At 37.2% G+C, this 19,466-nt stretch overlaps 2 protein-coding genes across 3 annotated transcripts in view; one reads left to right on the plus strand and one right to left on the minus strand.

Annotated features, from left to right (window-relative positions):
* The window catches only part of DOCK1 (dedicator of cytokinesis 1), a 459,011-nt gene that overhangs the window by 156,295 nt on the left and 283,250 nt on the right, over positions 1 to 19,466 (plus strand). The gene's annotated exons all lie outside the window — the stretch shown is intronic.
* The window catches only part of INSYN2A (inhibitory synaptic factor 2A), a 62,030-nt gene continuing 43,968 nt past the window's right edge, over positions 1,405 to 19,466 (minus strand). For both annotated transcript variants that reach the window (XM_081954826.1, XM_081954825.1), the window contains exon 6: positions 1,405 to 5,801. In XM_081954826.1, the coding sequence (XP_081810952.1) occupies positions 5,618 to 5,801 (184 nt within the window). In that variant the 3' untranslated portion in view covers positions 1,405 to 5,617. The remainder of the gene's footprint in view (positions 5,802 to 19,466) is intronic.

Raw genomic sequence — 19,466 nt, forward strand, 5'->3', positions numbered from 1 at the left:
TTTACTGGGATCTTGTTTATCAGTTTCTTCATCTGACGCTTAGCTACCATGCAAGAGTCACACCACCGCAAAAGTAGGCCCTGGAATTTGCTTCAACTCCATTGATTTCTGCAAGGAAAAAGAGACTTGCTTTTGTTCCAAGAATCAACAAAAGTAGAATCCAGAGGCAAGAAATACAAATAGGCAAATTGTTGCTTCCTCAACCAGGAGTTCATTATTCGTTTTTTTACTATGAGAATTGATCCTTGCTTCTTCCTTCATAAGCTCTTTCTGGGCTGATATTTCTGGTTACCATAGAACGGTAACATAGATCTGATAATTCTACTTGAATTATATCATAACCTCATATTGAAAAGCGCATCATCTTGATTCCTTCAAGTGATAAAGTATAAGGTACATACGTACCTACAGCTTCATCTTTTGAATCCTGGCTTTTGAGAACATTGTCTTCTCTATTGCAAAATATTTTAACATTTTGATACCATCTCTCAATATGAATTGCCATGTTTTTTTTAATTACATTTTTATGGAGATTTTAAAAGATTCTTGATAATTGTTTTTAGATTAATCAGTCAAATACATAATACAGGTAGTCCTCAACTTACGACGTTTCATTTAATGACTGTTAAAAGTTACAGTGGCACTGAAAAAAAGTGACATGTCCATTTTTCACTTATGACAGTTGCAGCATCCCCATGGTCACATGATTTACATTTGGATGCTGACAACTGATTCATATTTATGATGGTTGCAGTGTCCCGGGGTATGTGGTCACCTTTTGCAACCTTCTGACAAGCAAACGTAACGAGGAAGTCAGATTCATTTAACAACCATGTTTACTAATTAACAACTTCAGTGATTCACTTAACAAATGTCCCAAGAAAAGTCATAAATGGGGCAAAACTCACTTAACGAATTTCTCACTTAGCAACACAAAATTTGGGCTCAATTGTGGTCGTAAGTTGAGGACTACCTGTAATAAATTACAAATTTCTACATGCTGTAATTGCAATTATTATTTTTACTTTCAATTTTCGTTTTAAGGTGAGGTAGTATAAATAAACTAAGTTTTTTGAAGAATATTTCAAATAAATGGAGGGATACTTTTGAGTATCCTACATTTAAATTATTTGTACTCATTTTATTGAGAGGGAAATAATGCTGAGAGATGTTGGAAATCCAATTTCATTGTAGTGAAATATGGGATCGCTTAATAGCAATAATTATCAAGTTTACATATTCTATAGTATCAACTCATTGCTATTACACAGATATTGCTGAACTAGTGCTATGTAAACTCTAATTTCATTTTAAAACATTCATTAAAAAAATAATCGCTTGGGTTTTAAAACTTGGTACAGCAATTAAATGTTGACGAAAAAGTAGAGAGACACTCAGCCAGTATTTGTTGTACAAAAGTGTTTTCAGAGGCAAAAATAATCAAAATAATGTAAGCAAAGCAAACAATTCATATACTCAGCATTTTTAACATTAATATTTTCAATTTTATCTTGACTACATAAAGTATATTACAGTGGTCTGTTTTTTTAAGAAAAAAAAGTGATATTTACATGTATTGTTTCCCATTAATTTCAAAACAAATATCTATGTCATTGCTGCTTTATGGGAATTATGCAAACTTAGAAAATACTGTCCTTATAGTATGAAAATAGCAAGTAATATAAAATTACTGCAGCATTTATTATTTAGAAATGGAATTAAAGCATGACATGGAAGTGCGTTTGAGTAAACAAGTGGTTGAAACCACATGATATTGCTAATGAATTCAGCAGTAAATTAAAGAATACACAAATTGAAATAATGATACACATTTTGGATTTCCTACCTGGTTTTTTAAAACAACAAATTCCAATAAAAATATTTTCATTTCATGTCAGTTAATATTATACTTTACTACAGATTTTAACCTTCTCTCCACAGAATTTTAAATTTTGCCTGAGTGATCCTAACTGTAATACAACATGATACGTTTTACACACTTGTAAAAAAAAATATTACAAGTTACATAGTATGGTACGCTAACACAATATGTAGCTTTCAACGAGAATGTGTTTTATCTTTTGAAAGAGGAAATGTAGAAATTAAAATTTGCAAGCGGTTTAGGAAAACACTCTGTTCATGTACTAAGAATACTGAATCAATTTGTTTCTCAACTCCAAAGTGGTTTCTTAATGTTTCTTTTCTCTGTTTGATTCCTATATAATGGAATGTGTGTTACTTGGCAACCAACAAATATATTTTAGGAAATCTTGTAGGTTGATGGAAGCCCAAGAGAATAGGGGCTATTTTTGAAATACACAGGTCATATGCTAAGGATTTCAGAGCAGCATATTTATAATATGCATACTTGATGTATATGTTTGATTTTGCCCAGATTGAAAGGGAAAAAAGCAAGATATAGTTTGTAAACCCGCAAACATGCACCCTATAATTTGCACAGGTTTCTGGTGCATTTCTTCACAATTGTTTCCAAGCTATCAAGTCATGAGTGAAGTTGCAGCTGGGTTGTGTGATTAGGAGAGTCATTAAAGTTTGTTAGAAGAAAATCAGGAAAACATGTGCAGCTTTTAACATGCAGGCTAACTTTTGAGGCAGGGTCATTCACTGTTAAATGAGACAGCACATGTTTATAGCTGTTTCCAGTCTGTGTCTTTGTGATGGCTTTTTAATTTATTTTTGGACTTGGGGGAATTTAATACGATACTATAAATCTGAAGTATAGAATTTACTATCAGCATTTCTCTTGTTAAGAATAATGGCCATGATACATACTACTGGTATGATCATGAATAAATGGTCACAGTAGCTAGGTTGCTTATTAGGACTATGTGCAATGATCCAGATTCACAAGTGAAATGTGATTTAGAAAACATAGTGTCATATAGAATCTGCCAGAAATTCTTTAACCAACTATATTATCCTGTGATCACAAGTCAATTGCAGAGGGCAGCTCTGTTAAGCCAAGAAAAAAATGTAACTGACTTAAAATCTTCTTGACATGTAGAAAATGCAAGCCCAAACATGTTCTATTGCATGTTGACTCACTGTACATGTATGTGATGTTATCTGTAGGATCACAAGCAACATCTCAGCTTATTCTATGTATGTATTTTTTGAAAATGTATCCTGGGATTAGTAAGAATACCATACAATTATTTAAGATATCTGAGATTATGTTCTAACGTACACCATATTGCCAAAAGTATTCGCTCACCCATCCAAATAATGAGAACCAGGTGTTCCAATCACTTCCATGGCCACAGGTGTATAAAATCAAGTACCTAGGCATGCAGATATTTTTACAAACATTCGTGAAAGAATGGGTCACTCTCAGGAGCTCAGTGAATTCCAGCATGGAACTGTGATAGGATGCCACCTGTGCAACAAATCCAGTCGTGAAATTTCCTCGCTCCTAAATATTCCACAGTCAACTGTCAGTTGTATTGGAAGAACGTGGAAGTGTTTGGGAACGACAGCAACTCAGCCACGAAGTGGTCGGCCACGTAAACTCGTCCAACATCAGTGTGTGACCTCACAAATGCGCTTCTGGAAGAATGGTCAAAAATCCCCATAAACACACTCCTAAACCTTGTGGACAGCCTTCCCAGAAGAGTTGAAGCTGTTATAGCTGCAAAGGGTGGACCGACGTCATATTGAACCCTATGGATTAGGAATGGGATGTCACTTACAGTAAGTTCATATGCGAGTAAAGGCATGTGAGCGAATACTTTTGGCAATATAGTGTATGTTGGAAACGATTAAAGTTATGGACTTTAATTAAAAATACTGTAAAATGTATTATGTTTCAAACCATTCCTTTCCAATATAAATAGTCACATTTTCCAACAGCATCAAAATGACTTTCTGTGCCTTGTACTTTCTGAAAAAACAATTAAAAGTAATACTAAAAATAAAACTCAGAAATACTTCCTTTAATAGTCATTGGTAGCCCTCTTGGAACATTAGTAGAAAATGAGTTATAGAATAACAGGGAAATTTTGAAGTTGATCATAATTCATGTATCAATTGTATTTTCATATGCACATCTCAGGTATTTTTCCATAAAGCAACAAATTATATTTTTTAATAAAACTCAATATAAACTATATAACATGAAAGTGGTTTAAATATTGAAGTAAGTGATTGTAGCATATCTGCATTCATTATTTTTTCACTGGAGATTTCCACTATTTCTCACTTTATTCTGCTTCCTGGTTATGAAAAAGAACCTGTATAATTTGAGATAAACTATGTACCTAGAACTTATTAAAATTTGAAGTATTAAAAAATGGGGGGAAAAAATCTTCAAAGAAAGCTTATTTTTGAGAGACATTGTTTAAATACAGGAAATAGTGGACAGTTAATTATGTGCTTGATCCCCTGCCACTGAAACTGATGGAATTAAAAGTGTCTAAAAATAACTAGTAGAGTTTTTGTTCCATATGTGTAATTACTCTTAAACTGTTAATTGCACATTTTCATTCAACATTCTCATTTGCTAATACTATTTTAGTAGAAGAATTAGGATGGTTCAGTATCTTCCTTTAATGTGCAAAACTGCCAGGCTCTTGTGAACTCTTAAAAAGCAAAACACAATATATTATAAAATTTCTGGCACAGTGTGTCAAGAGAGTATAGTGTTTTCTTGAGACTTAATTACAAAAGTGTATTAAATTGTGGCAGCTGCCAATGATCTGTTACTTACTATTATGTATCTCTTCCCTTCTCTCTCTCCCTCATTCTAAATATGGTGCCAGAACATACAGTTTTAGCTGTTGGGTACCAACAGATTAAAAATAATATCTAAGAGAGCTTAGTGTTCTTAGCTTTGACCCTGTCAACTGCCAGTAATTAAAGGCATGCCCTGACTTTAGGTGGCTTTTGACTACTCACCATTTAAAGTGAGCAGTAGGTTATGTGATGAAAATGACAGGAAATTAAAGGTGCCAGCATTTCACTGAGGTGCAATCACTTGGCATAATGCTACAGCACATAAAGGTAAGTATACACATAATCACGTCTTAATGATTATTCATGGTCTCAGACCATTGAAAATATTGTGCTTTCCTCAGGATATCTATGTGCTGAAAATGGTTCCACCCACCCCAGCATCATATGTGGAAAATTAAGTATACAGTGAACGACTTCAGGGGGAAAACATTCTGCCCTTTCTTTTACAAGAAAGAAACCAAAGAATCAAAACAAAATCTAGATTTTAAAAAATAACATTAACATGTTATTTTTAACAAAGGAACGATGGGCAAGTAATTATACTTTTTTCCCTTTTGCTAACATGAATTTCTATCCTGGCTTTAAAAATTCTTTAACATCCCACATTGGTGAAATTCAAATAAAAAGTTGACAAGGTATGCAATTTGAATGCCTTACTCCTGAAAGTTCATTCATAGGTACAAAGGCCTTTTTTGGTACATATGGTGAGAAAGAATGCTTTCTTAATATTGTCAGAGTAACACTTGCTGACAGTCACCTGTTCAAATTACTATGATCCTTTTTTTAAAAAACTCCACAAGTTCATGTGGATGTGTTTTTTTTTTTAAATGAAGGCGACCTTAAATTCCATATAATACGGATTTAGTTAAAGAAACCAGAGTTTCCATCTTCCATGCTTTTTTGATTCAGTTTTGGATTTTTGCTTGGGAGTTGAGGAGTAACTCTCCTGAGAATAAGGCAAAGGTGCAACCTGAGTTTCCTCAATAGGATGAAGTTTTCTCAGAACTGGCTGAAGTTTGTCTTCTTGCTGCTTAAAATCTAATTCCACACTAAATAGTGGAAGGAAAAAAAAAGAGAACCACAATCAGTTGTCAAGATAGAGGTTTCCGTTAAATTAACATTGAAAGTGAATTTGATATGTGAAAAAACCCCAGATTCTACATTCCTCTAACACAACATACTGACAAGAAATACTATATTGCAAAACACGCAACATCTGAAATGTAAAACAATATTTAAATATATTAATTGTACCACGGAACTGTTACCCCACTAAGATGACAAAAACCAAGTCAGTCCCTTAACCCAATTAGTTGTCTACCATGAATGGCAGCAGATTTTCTGGATTCAGCCTGTGAATTTCCTGGTCTAGACAGATCTATTCTGCCACTAAGCTAAATAGTAGTACTTCCTAGGACACACTTGTGAAAAGGTTGCTTGCAGTGGAAATATGATGCTAGATTTTGGTTGAAGACTTGGCTTCCTTTTCATCCAAATGAGATAAATATCTTGGTGGTTGGAACGTTAACATTTATCTCTGAGCTGTAGAGGATATGCTTTTCCTTGTAAGGTTATCTTCAATATAAATGTGTTTATATCTTATATTAGTTCATCATTACAAATTGGTTATTCAACAACAAAATATTAAGAGGGATCAGGATGAGGATATAAATATCCCACTAGAATAGGAGATAATAAAGGCATACAGTGTTTACTCCTACACTTAGAGCCTCTGTGTACTCTTGGAACATGAAAAATTAGTTTTATCCCGATATGATTCCTCCCATTACATTGCAGTTATCCCTTGGCTGTTATTCAGTTATTTTTTAATATAGTGTTTAAGAAGTAAGCTTGATAGTACCAAAGAGATAAATAAAATAATTCCAGTAACCAAGGGCTATTGATTCACCCATAATTAATGTGTAAACAAGCACATTCTTAATTCTAAACATGAGTGGTTTCAAGACAGTAAAATTTTTGTTGCAGTGCTTATCCATACATTCACATAATATAATCTTGATTTTGGTATATTTTATGCACTTCATAATGTTGTTGAAATAATGACCTCTTCTATTTCTGTTATCTCTGTGAGACTAGATCCTTGCTGTATGTAAACCTGACTTCAGCTAATTATATAGAGCTATTAAAACAGCTGTAGAACATCATGCCACTAAATATAATCTCAAAACATAGACTGCAAGGAAAGACACAAACTAGATCTCTTACTCATTTAAAGATCAAAATTTCTATGTAAAAGTAAAGTTACACTCATAAAATATTTATCCCAAATTGTAAGTGTATTTCAAACAAAAGAGTAAACCCTGAGGACTGCTCTGCAATTAAATGGGGGCGGGAGGGGGGGGATGATCCAGAAGAAATTATAGTTCAGAGATATCATTCACAAAATGTGTTTCAGGTTTAATTTATAAAAACAAAGAGACCTGATTTCAAGCTGTAGCAGAAAGGTAATTAGTAATGGTAATGCACAGTGATTTAGAAAAAGATAATTGTAAAACAAATTGCTTTGAAAATAATTTTTTTATCTTAAAGTGAAATGTAGAGGTTATGAAACAAGTTTCCTCACCTGAGTATAGATCTAGGAAGGCAAGAGTAAAGGCAGAAGGCAAGGGAATAATCTGGATATGGTTCAAAACTGAGGGACATTTTTAGTGTGATTTAGTGTTTTAAATAAGCCTACTAATATTCATAAAAATAATGCTTCCCCCCTTTCCCTTTCCCGAACCTCCTTTTTAAATAACAACAACAACAACAAAGACCAGAATGAATTTGGAGGTCTGCTGGAGATAGTCTAAAGTTGGATTTGGTTTCTAAAATAAGAAACTATAGGAAATTTTTCTTTCAGCTTTCTGTAACCATCTGCACTACATCTCACACAGTTCTGGAACATCTCCCTATTTCCAGGAAGTACAGATTTATTTTTCAATGTCTTTAAGTTAATATTAGTAAATACAAATCTAGTATATTTTAAGGATTTTTTTTGCCACCATATATATCACTACCGTGTTTCCCCGAAAATACGACATGTCCTGATAATAAGGCAATGCCGCATTTTTCTGGTGGGCAAAAATATAAGCCCTCCCCTGCAAATAGGCCCCCTGGACAACTCCCCACCTCGGCCAGGCAGAGCGCCACTCACCAACATAGCGGTAACCCGAAGGTGCCAAGCCGCAGCAACTGGGGGGGAGGCAAAGGTGATTGCGTTGCTAGGCGCCTTCGAATACCGCTAGGTTGGTGAGCAGCACTGTGCCCAGCTGAAGAGTGAGGATTGCCAGGCGGCTGGTCTCTTGCGAGCTGGCTCTCAAAGAGCCGGGCACAGCCTCATGGGCGAATGGTTGTGTTGCGCTGCTGCAGCAGCGCAACACAACAGCCATGAAACCACCACGCTCACGAGCAGCCACCCGGCAAACCCCCTTTCCAGCTGGGCACAGTGCCATTCACTGACCTAGGGGTATGGCCAAGCCATGTGAGCGCCTGTTCGCCGCCGCCATGATCCCGCGGCTTGGCGCCTTTGAAATGCCAGTGAAAGGCGCTCTGCATGGCTGGAGAGGGGGGTTGCATGAGCGGTTGTTCTCCTCCCACTCGTGTGCCTCCCAGCCTCATGATGCCTGGGCCCAGCGCTCCCCACAGAGCCACAGCATCTCCGCTGCCACCGCCATCGCAGCATGGCTTTTTCGGCAGCTTCCAAACCAAGTCTTCCGTCAGTGGCTGCTCTGGGCGTACACTCTATGGTTGTGGGCCAGTTGCCGGCAGAGCGTACAACCATAGAGGTACGCCCAGAGCAGCCACTGCTGGAAGACTCGGTTTGGAAACTGCCAAAAAAGCCTGGCAGCGGCGGCAACACAAGTACCCTGACTCTGCAGGGAGACTGGGCCAGGGCATCGTGAGGCAGGGAGGCGCATGAGCAAGAGCGGAACAGTTGCTTGCGCAACCCCCCTCTCCAGCCGTGCAGAGTGCCATTCACTGGCATTTCAAAGGCGCCAAGCTGCGGGAGCCGGACGACGGTGAACAGGCACTCACATGGTTTGGCGATACCCCTAGGTCAGTCAATGGCACTGTGCCCAGCTGGAAAGGGGTTTTGCCGGGTGGCTGCTCGTGAGCGTGGTCGTTTCATGGCTGTTGTGTTGCGCTGTGCCAGGCTGTGCCCGGCTCTTTGGGAGCCCACTCGCAAGAGAGCAGCCACCCGGCAACCCCAAAACAATAAACCCTCCCTTCATAATAAGGCCTAAGCCATATTTTGTGAGTAAAAAGAAAATAAGACCCTGTCTATTTTTGTGGAAACACGGTATATCTTCAAAAAACGTACTTCAGCTTTTGATGACTGTTTACAATTTTTCACCCCCATTAGTTTAGCAGGATCTGCAAATGATTTAATGGAATGTTATATAATCCTATTCTAGATTTTGAATATTATATATAAAAGGATGTAAAAACAATTATAGTCAAATTAAGATTGAGATATAATAATTGTGATATACATGAATACAGGTGAATTTAAAATATGTGATTTGATATGAAAAGCAGGTGGTGACTATGGAAGAGATGCATGGAAATACTGTTAACAACTGACACTCTTTCTACAATTTGTAATGGAAGATGGGTTTTTATTTTTATGTTTGTTTGTCCTTGTTCAAAAACAAATAAAAATTGTTTTTTTTTAAAAAAGAGTCTTTGTTGAAAAATCATTAGTCTAAGACAGTGATGGCGAACCTATAGCACGCATGCCACAGGTGGCACGCGGAGCCATTTGTCAGGGCACACGAGCTGAGTTCACCCTTTTTTAAAGCCATTTTTCGCCCTCTCCAGGCTCCAGAGGCTTTATAGGAGCCTGGGGAGGGCGAAAGCAGTCTCCCCCGCCCCCCCCGGAGGCCCTCATGAGCTTCCCTAGAGCCTCTGGAGCGCAAAAAACTGGCCCTACGGGCAAACTGGAAGTTCGGGGACTGACTTCCTGTTTGCTCGGAGGGTCGTTTTGACTGCTTCAGGGACCTTCAGGGAAGCCTCCTGAAGGTCCCTGAAGCCTCCAGAGGGCTTCCGGGGGCGCTGTTTTCACCCTCCCCATGCTCCTGTAAAGCCTCTGGAGCCTGGGGAGGGCGAAAAAAGCATGCAAAAATGGGGGGGTCACGCCTGTAGTGCATGCATGCGCACTGGGGAGGTCGTGCATTGCATTATGGGTGCGGCACGCCTGCACACGACCCCCCTGCACTCCCCCCACTTATGGCACGCGAGCCAAAAAAGGTTTGCCATCGCTGGTCTAAGAACATAATGTTGACAGTCACTCCCCAAAACCCCAAAGGTTAGATGCATATAATCTACATCTCCATAACCTACAAACTGTCCCTCTGTTCTGTCCAACCCATATTTAAACCCTGCATCAATCTAGCCACTCTGTGAATCTGATTTGAGCTGCCACTCCCAAGTGTTTATGTCTTTTTATAAGATTTGGGGGGAAAGGGTACATCAGAATCCTGATTTTTTTTTTTTGCACAACTGTTCACCTATAGTATCTTCTACATTTCAACTTTTGTGTACAATTATTTCCATTCTGACTAAATAAAAATAACCCCCCCCCCCCAAATTTCCCCTAGTTCACAAGTCAGAATTATACATAACCTGATGAACCAGTTTGGGTCAGAAAGTGCATTTACGCTATTTGTTGATTGAAAAACTGGCTGCAAACAGGCTCAACTGACTGTAGACAGCACCCCCACTGTTCATTACAAAATTAATTAAATCCATATTGCTTCAAGACTTACTGGGTTTATCTTGGAGAGTTTTAAATGCAGATCCTCTCATTTTGTGATCAAACACATATCTATTCACACCTAAATTGATGCTGATTTTATATCAGCTTTCATCTACTCTGGTGCTCTTAATATAGTTTTTTATTTGAAATTTTGGACTGAATGATTACATTTTACAAATTATTTGTTTTCAATTTATCTCATAATTAGGTATTATGAGAACCATAATATTTAGGATGAAATTAAAATAAGGAGTATGTTTTTTTGAAGTCCAAGAAAGAAAACCAAACAAATGATAGGTTCATTTGGCTTTTGCTAGCATTTTTCCAGATCTTCAATTTTATAGTGTGTTTTAATCAATTTTTCACTGCAGAAATTAATCATGGTAGATTTCAGATAATTTTTTCACTGAACTTGAAATAACCTTGAAGCGTTCAAGTTTCCTAAATAATTGAAAACTGTTATGATAGGTTTCAATATTTGTGTCATTAAAATCATTTCATGGTAACAGCTTATGGATCAATGTACAAAATATTAAACAAAAAACTGTTTTTAAGGAAGAGCGTAGAGGGCAAGTCTCTTAGGAAATAACTATAGGAGGAATATATTCTCACTTATTTTATCAAATTGCTTAGAACAAGATAGGATTAATATAAATTCTGCACACATGCAGTTGTCTCATAAGTTGCTAAGGCAAAATGTATGTGTACTTAAGAGTACCTTAATAATACTAACAATCTAATATTTTAATGTTAATTTCATGCAATGATAAATTTTCTTTGTGGTTTTGATTTTTCATTCTAAGTGGATCTATTTGGCCTGACTGAACAATAATAATCCATGTAATAAGTTTTTTGGGGAGGGTCTACTTTTTCTTCCCTTATTTATACATTAAAATGAATTGTTACCCAGCATCCTTTGAATCTGTGGCATTTTTAAGGATACAGTTTGACTGAAGTTACAAGGTAAAGGTCTTGATCATATTTATATCATCTTCAGTGACATTAATATATTCTAATTTGACAAATTAGATGCCACAGTATTTTTTTTGTGTGTGTGCTACAAATTATTGGAATATATGTGTAAGAAGAAAGATAAGCACCTATGTGACTCTGGACAGCCAATCCCCATAAGTAGATGGCAGGAATCTTCATTCTGCAATTGACTTTTGAGTTGAGTTGTTCTTATTCAAGGGATATCATCAAGTTCAAGCTTATAACACAATCTTTTAAGGATGAAAGATTGCGCTTCATTTCTTTATCACTTTTTGGAGATCAATTTTGTTTTACTGAATTGGAAATATTAAGACATTTCAGACCAAAAAGAATTTTTCTGTATTCATTAGGAGAGATACCTAATGATACATGGAAAAAGAGCTTTAAATATGATTTTAAAGGTTTTTTTTTAAAAAAATACTAATTTTTGGATTAACACCAAAAGGGTCCTTAGAATATGGATTTTTAAAAAAGTTAAAAGACTGAGGAATCAGGTGTACTTGGAATTATAGTTTTGAATTCATTAGATGAATTTTCCCATTTAGAAATGGTGATTATTTGGGTTTTTTTAAAGAGAAAACATGATAATGGGATCTTGAAGGTTTGAGACACTAGAGGGAGGTAGAAACAATCAATTTATTTAGTTAAAAAAATGAAACAAAAAACTGAGGGACATTTTTGAATTTTGGTCTTTAAAATTATTTGACATAAATAAATTCTGCATCAGTGAAGTCACAGAAGTTTGAAATTGAATGTGGATTTAAATATGTCAGAAGGATGTTCTTTTCTGGATGTTCAAATGAAACTGATGGATATTCCACTGCTTAAAGGAGATGTACAAACATTTCATCAGAAAAGCGATCCAGATAACTTTTTCTTACTAGATTACAAAAGAGGTCTGTAAATTCTGAAAAATTATTTTTAAAAAATGAATAGAAAACAAACTATGGGACTATATTTGATGGGGTTAAAATTAAGTTTGTTAAAAATTCAGGTGAGAAATATAGCTAATTTGATAGATCCAACTTAAAATAGAAAATTAATTATATCTAGATTTTCCTTAATTATATATAGATTTTGCTCATGAAGAATAAATGATGATAGTTTTGTTTTTGGGATTCTCTGGTTAAGATATGCATTATGGGGGTAAAAAGAGTATATGTTAGGAGATGTTAATAAGATATTAAAATTGTTTTTACTTTGCTGTGATGAAAGGGGAAGTTACTTTATTTTCTTTTTTATACATTTTTCATTTTCTTTTTGTATCTCTATATTTTTGTAGTTTGCATTAGTTTATATTCTATTTGCAATGCTTAATAAAAAATTACTTGCAGAAAATATTACCCATGCCATATGTAGTTTACTGCATTATTCTGCATAAATATTTTCAAATTTTCAAGATTTAGAATATTGATGGTAAGTTAAATGGGCAAGGTATTTGATCTGATAGAGCAGAAACAGAATATTTTCAGGAAATTCTCCCCCTGCCCTTTGTCCTTAGAAACATTATCATATGGGATCATATGAGTCCCTATAATGTTTTATTCACAATAATGTGATTAACACAGGCTAGGTGCAGCCAATCAACTAGCATGAGAAATAGACTGCAAGCAATCTGTTACTACCAAATACCAAGGGAAATAAAATCAGAATTGAATCCTTGGGCCTTCTCTCCCGCTCTTGCTATTCCATAGCCTATGTGCAAGTTGCTACTCACTGCAAGTAGGGCAGCTTGTATTTTCAGTCTTTGATTACCTCTGAGAATGGTAAATTTGTAAAGAAAGACTTGTTACAAAGACCTACAGCCAATACCTGACAAGAAATAAAAATGCAACAAACCAGGCAGACTAACAGGAAAATAAATTACTTTGTTAGAGAAGGATTAACTGGAGAGCAAATTGGTGATATCAATGTATACTCAGCACAAGCTCAATTTCCTTGGCCTCTTGTGGGTGGATCATATTCAGAAGTGGAAAATTTGAGACCGTCAGATGTTGCTGAACCATAAATCTATTATCATTCAGTATTGGTCATACAGCCATCACTTAACCATCATTGGTAATTTAACTTGAACTGTTGAAAACCCCAGATTCTTCACCCCATGCTTAGTTTTAATTACTTTATTGCACTATATTTTTTATACCTTAGAAACCCCTAAACCCCGTGCTCCAGCAATATACCCCACCAAATCCACGATTTTGGCATGCCTTTCTCTCCCTCTTTCAGCAGCAGTATCCAAAGCCATAATTTCCAACTAATTTTCAGGAAAAGCAGAAAATAAGAGTTCCTGTATAAAAAAAATAACATTCTACCCAAATAATCGGATATTACTATAAAAATTTAAATACTTGAAATCCCAATATTCTATCAATTATGCACTTTAATTGGATTTTATCTACTTTTCCATATAACATGAATGAGGAATTCATGATGTCATCTTGATTTAAAAATAATAATTGCATGTCATGATTTCTGAATTTCACTTCCTTAGTTATGCTGTACATCACATGTGAGGATATAATTGGATAGTTCTGAAAGTAAAAGTTTTATTAGCCCAGGATGTTGGGTTTTATTTCTGTATGTCGGTTTCATTAAAGTCAGTTTAAAGAGGTTCACTTATATGACTTATAAACATATACTATCGTTGCTCTATGTAAGAATTCCTATATACAATCTTTCAAGGATATTATTGCTAAGGGGCTTCAACGTAACTGACTTGGCTTGAAATATAATACTGGTAGTTGCTGGCAAACAATGATTCTATAGACTCATTCCATACTTTATGCTACCTCACCATCTATTTTTCATTAAGGCAGGATGGTATATTATTACATTTCTTCCTGGATCTCTACTTTTCTTCTGCTGAATGAATATGCTTTTCTTAACATATGTGCACGTACACAGGTGTATAGAAGAGTGAGGATAAAAAGGAGGAGAAAGGCAACTGTTTGAGGGGGGGGGAACAACTACCCATCCCCTTAGCCCATCTTCCTTTTTAATGCTTTCCTAAATATTACAATGCCAAAGGAAATGTACTTTCTTTTCAGCAGTTGTGCAATTAAAGGAGACATGACAATGAATATATTCCTAGGAAAAGTATGAATAAGGTGATGCAAGGATATAAAAAATGGCCTGCTCTGGCAGCCATGAATGCTAATTATTGTCATCTCTTAAAATATGCTTTAGAAACAAGCAGTTGGGATAAAATGAATAGCATATTTTAAAGATTTTGTATGAAAAAGCATGCAGAAAGATATGTATGATGCTAATGTGGATCAAATTTAGATGTTTTTACATATTCCCAGCCAGAGAAGATACTGCCAAAATGAACAAAGCAGGGAAAATAGACATGAGAGATGGCTGAAGCTTAATTCATTTTTAATGCATTTTAGACAGACAGACAGACAGACAGACAGACAGATAGATAGATGATAGATATTATTCCAGTAGGATAAAGTTTGAACTGCAAAGTTTGAACTTTCTCAATCAGTTTTTAACTCCCACTGCTTGATATTACCCCCAACTGATTTTTACTATTTCTAGAAAAAGGAAATTGGTTCATTAAGGAAATATTTGAATTCCCAAATTAATTAGGATATGGTTACATTTACTTGCATACTATGAATTCCCAATATGAGTGAGTCAGCTAATTGTATCTGCCAATCATTCTGCCCTATGTTTAACTTATAATTATTGTTTCAATGAGTAAAAGTAATGCACCAAGAATTTTACCTATTTTAAAAACATAATTATCTGAATAAATAAACCTGAGAGCTTGCATAGATGGGATGTATTTCTGAATTTATTTACAGTATAGTTTATGTAAGTCACTTTTAGGCTGGGATAAAATGTGAAAGATTTTATTGTAATGTAACTTTAAGCTATTATGCATATAAAATAGTAGGAAAGGGAATTAGAAAAAAGGAATGGATTAAATCAGTGAATGAAATATATTGCAACAGTTCCTTAATATACATTGATGGACCAAATGACATCAGAAAGAAGGCCTTTTCCAGAGATAAAGAAATGCATATAATTAATTTATGGATAGTCCTTCGTTCAATAAGTGAAGAACGGTCACTTCTAAAGTGATGAAGAATGATCACAAGCTTGTGGTTGCTTGTGAAACCATTTAAGTCAAATGTTTATTTTTAGCATTCACACAAGAACATGTAGCAACAAAGAAAACTGCTTGATTAGTGTATTCTATCCTCTAGCAAATGGACATCACTTCTGATAACGGCATCTGCCAAGAAAATGCTATGGAAATGGAAGAGGAAAGAATTGCTACAAGCCAGAAAATAGAGTTATAGAGGGACCTGGTGTATAAATCATTATAGTTGCTACTCCAGAGTAAAGAAGAAAAAAATACTTGCTATTAACGTAGCACAGGATTTGACTCATTTGTGGGGCATAGCTGCACAACGCTGGAGAGATTGGGAGTTATATCAGTTCCCTGACTTTCCAAAGGTCCTCCAGAAAATGTGAAACATTATTGAAAGGGAAGAGCTGATTTTTCCAATCCAGTTTTGTGGGCTTTTTAGGACAAGCATGGCAACAGAAGTCTCTGGAAGGCAAACTGAGTCCATTTCACTCTTAAATTCCTCCCAAGTCTAAATACTATCTGAGAGTAAAAGAAGAGGATGAGAACAATTTGTTTCCCAAGGTCTTCCCAGTTCCACCTTTAAAACATACAACATGGGAAACTTAGTGGCAGATGGGGGTATTTTCCATGAAAGAAATGGGGAAAAAATAACTCTCAAGAGCCTACTCTTTTGTTTCTATCTTTGTTTAAAACACACCCATGCCCACACACTGACAGTAACTACAGTATATCACTAAAATGTAGCCATTTAGTATCTTAAGCTGCTGACAAATGGAAATAAGATCCATGAAATGATAGTTCTTTAAAAGGACAAGGATAAGGAATCTCTCCTTCCTGGATTTTGGAACATTGATGAAAATCTACCGGTAAATATAGGTAGTCCTTTCTTACTGACCATCTGTTCAGCAACCATTTAGCAAACAGTGCTAAATGAATGATATTTTAAGACTGGTTCACAAAGTTCTGGTTGTCACAGAGCTCTTGCAGTCATTTTATCTTGATTTAGGTTCTTGGCAACTGGTCACACTCAAAACAGTTGTTGAGTCCTGCAGGATTGTCAACCAAATTCTTCCTTGCTGGCTTCCCACAAGCAAAGTCAATAGGAAGTCATCAGGGAAGGTTTCAAATCACTATGGTAAGTCCCCTCACTTTACTGTGCTTACACCAGGTCCTATATGCCCCATTCTTCTTATGCTCATGCCCTGCTGTGCCATCCACCTCCAGGATTTCTAGACTTGTGTCCAGCTATGCCATTCACTCTCTTGGCTTTCTTGTGCTCAGATAGCCTGCACCAATTTTCCAGGGGCCTCCCCCACTCCCTGTAGCCCCCCACCCACCCAACCCTCTGAGCTCATTACTTGGGACTTCCACCACTTCCTGCATAATGAACGGTACATCTTGGTTTTAGCAACCATTGTTATTGCTAAACAATGTGGACCCATGCTGTATTTTATAACTGCCACTTAGCAATGACACATCTAGTCTCAACTGCCATTGTAACACAAGGATTATTATCTGTATGGTTTTCCATGCACAATATTTCAGGATTCTTACAATCACAGTATTTAGCTTGTATCAGTTAAAAAACATTTATGCAAAACTTAATTGCTAAAGCACAATTGGATAGTCTAAAACATTCGTTGCTTATACACAATTGTAAAGTATGGAGTAAAATTCACCTAAAGCCAATTTATTCCTTAAGAACTTTTGAAGTCAAACACCTCATCTCATTAATGGCATGCATGATACAGGAGAATGAATAAGATGGCATTAGACTCTGCAGCTCAATCGATACTGCACCAATTTATGCTTGATGGATTATGCAAACAGACAGCAAAAGATGTGGCACAAAAATACTTAGAAATGTAGTCCTTGTATCCTAAAACAACCTACATTATTTCTGGCAACAACTACTACATAGGTTTCCTAGTTAATATAACAAATTTTAGTCACTAATTATTCCAGAAGACTGTTCAACAAATATAATGTGCAGCATTATCAGCATTATAAAGATGATAAAATGTAACAATATACTGCTATATGGTAATTAAATGCTACTTAAGCTGTATATGTGTATATATACCATATTTTTCGGAATATAAGATGCACCTTAGTTTTTGGGGAGGAAACAGAGGGGGGGGGGGAAATTCTGCCTACCAGGTATTCATCTGGCTAGCGTCCTTAGCCTGGTGAGCTTCAGCACATTGGTTTGCTGGTTGTGAGTGTGTGTGCGTTTGGGCTGAAAAGCAGCTTCTAAAGCACACCTGATCGTCAGAGGGAACTCCAGTTAGTAAAGCAGGTGAAGCGCAGAAGCAGTAAGACAAGGCAGCAGCTGTTCTGGAATGCCATGTAGGCCTCCGTGCCTTGCGTTTTCAGTTTCCAAACACTCCGTTTCAGACCCATTCAAGGCTGCGGGGATTGCCAAAGCACATTGTTGCGATTGATGCCCAAAAATACAACACACAGGTCAAAAACGGGGCGCACGATGGCCTAAAATGCAATGTGCTGAGGCCGAAATGACCGTTGGCTTACCTGAATGTCGTTCTCTAGGCGCTGCAGGAGTGTCCAAGCGTGGGTTAACTTCAGCTTGCTGCCCAAGGACTGAGTTCAAAGATTGTGTAGCCACACCTCCTGCCCCCCTCAGAGGCTCAGTTTAAAAAAATGAAGGTATGAGACCCAGAAGGATGCTGTATGGAGAGAAGTCTATGCCATAGAGGTGATAAGTCACCACCCTCAGGTGACCCCAGGGCGGGGTTGGACACTCCTGCAGTGCCTAGAGAACCACCATTCAGGTAAGCCAACGGTCATTCTCCTAGGTGCTGCTTGGACTGTCCAAGCATGGGACATACCCAAGCTATGAAGTTCCTGGGTGGGAAGAAGGAATGTCCTGGTTAGCAGGAGCCGCAAGGAACCGCTGTAAGACCCTCCTTCCAAATGAAGCCTCTGTAGAGGCAAAGGAGTCCAGTCTGTAATTCCGAATGAATGGTGACAGCGAGGACCAGGTAGCTGTCCTGTAGATCTCTTCAATAGGCGCTTGAGTAGCCCAAGCGACCATAGTCGCGGTGCTCCTCGTGGAGTGTGCTGTGATACAAAGAGGAACAGGTCTAGATTGTTGCTCGTAAGCCAGCTTAATGCAAGCGCGCAGCCAACGTCCTAGGGTGAAAGATGATACTTTCCTGCCCATGGAGGTGGGCTGGAACGATATGAAGAACGATTCTGACTTGCGAAAAGAGGCTGTCCTCTTTTTTGTATACCCGCACAGCGCGGTGCACATCCAGATGCGCTCCCTGGGATGACTGGGGTGCGGGCAGAAGTCGGGGAGAATGACCTCTTGCATTCTGTGGAATAAGCTGTTAATTTTTGGTAGAAATGCTGGAGCCAATCGCAGAATCCAAATGCAAAATACAAAGGTCCTCCCTAACTGATAGCGTAGCTAGTTCTGAAATTCTGCACACTGAGGTGATGGCTACGAGAAAGGTGGTTTTGAACGACAAATGTCGTAGGCTAATAGAACGAATTGGTTCGAATGGCGGCGATGTTAAGGCCTGTAAGACAATCGATAAGTCCCAAGTTGGGTAACAGTGTACCGTCGGAGGGTGTAGGTTGGTAGCCCCCTTTAGGAAATTGCGGACCCTTGGGTGTCTGCTGAGCGGTTGAGAATCGTCTCTGGACAAGATGGGGGCCAGGGCTGCTGTCTGTCTCTGAAGGGTGTTGGGGGCGAAGCCCTTGTCCAACCCCTCCTTTAGGAAGTCTAGGATTTGTGGGATCGTCGCTGCTGTGGCATCGATGTGATGGGACTGACACCAAGAGGAGAAGATAGACCAAGTAGCATCATAGATCCGCACGGTGGAAGAT

The sequence above is a fragment of the Natrix helvetica genome (genome assembly GCF_964273705.1).
Source record: "Natrix helvetica genome assembly, chromosome: 5".
NCBI classification, from domain to species: domain Eukaryota; kingdom Metazoa; phylum Chordata; class Lepidosauria; order Squamata; family Natricidae; genus Natrix; species Natrix helvetica.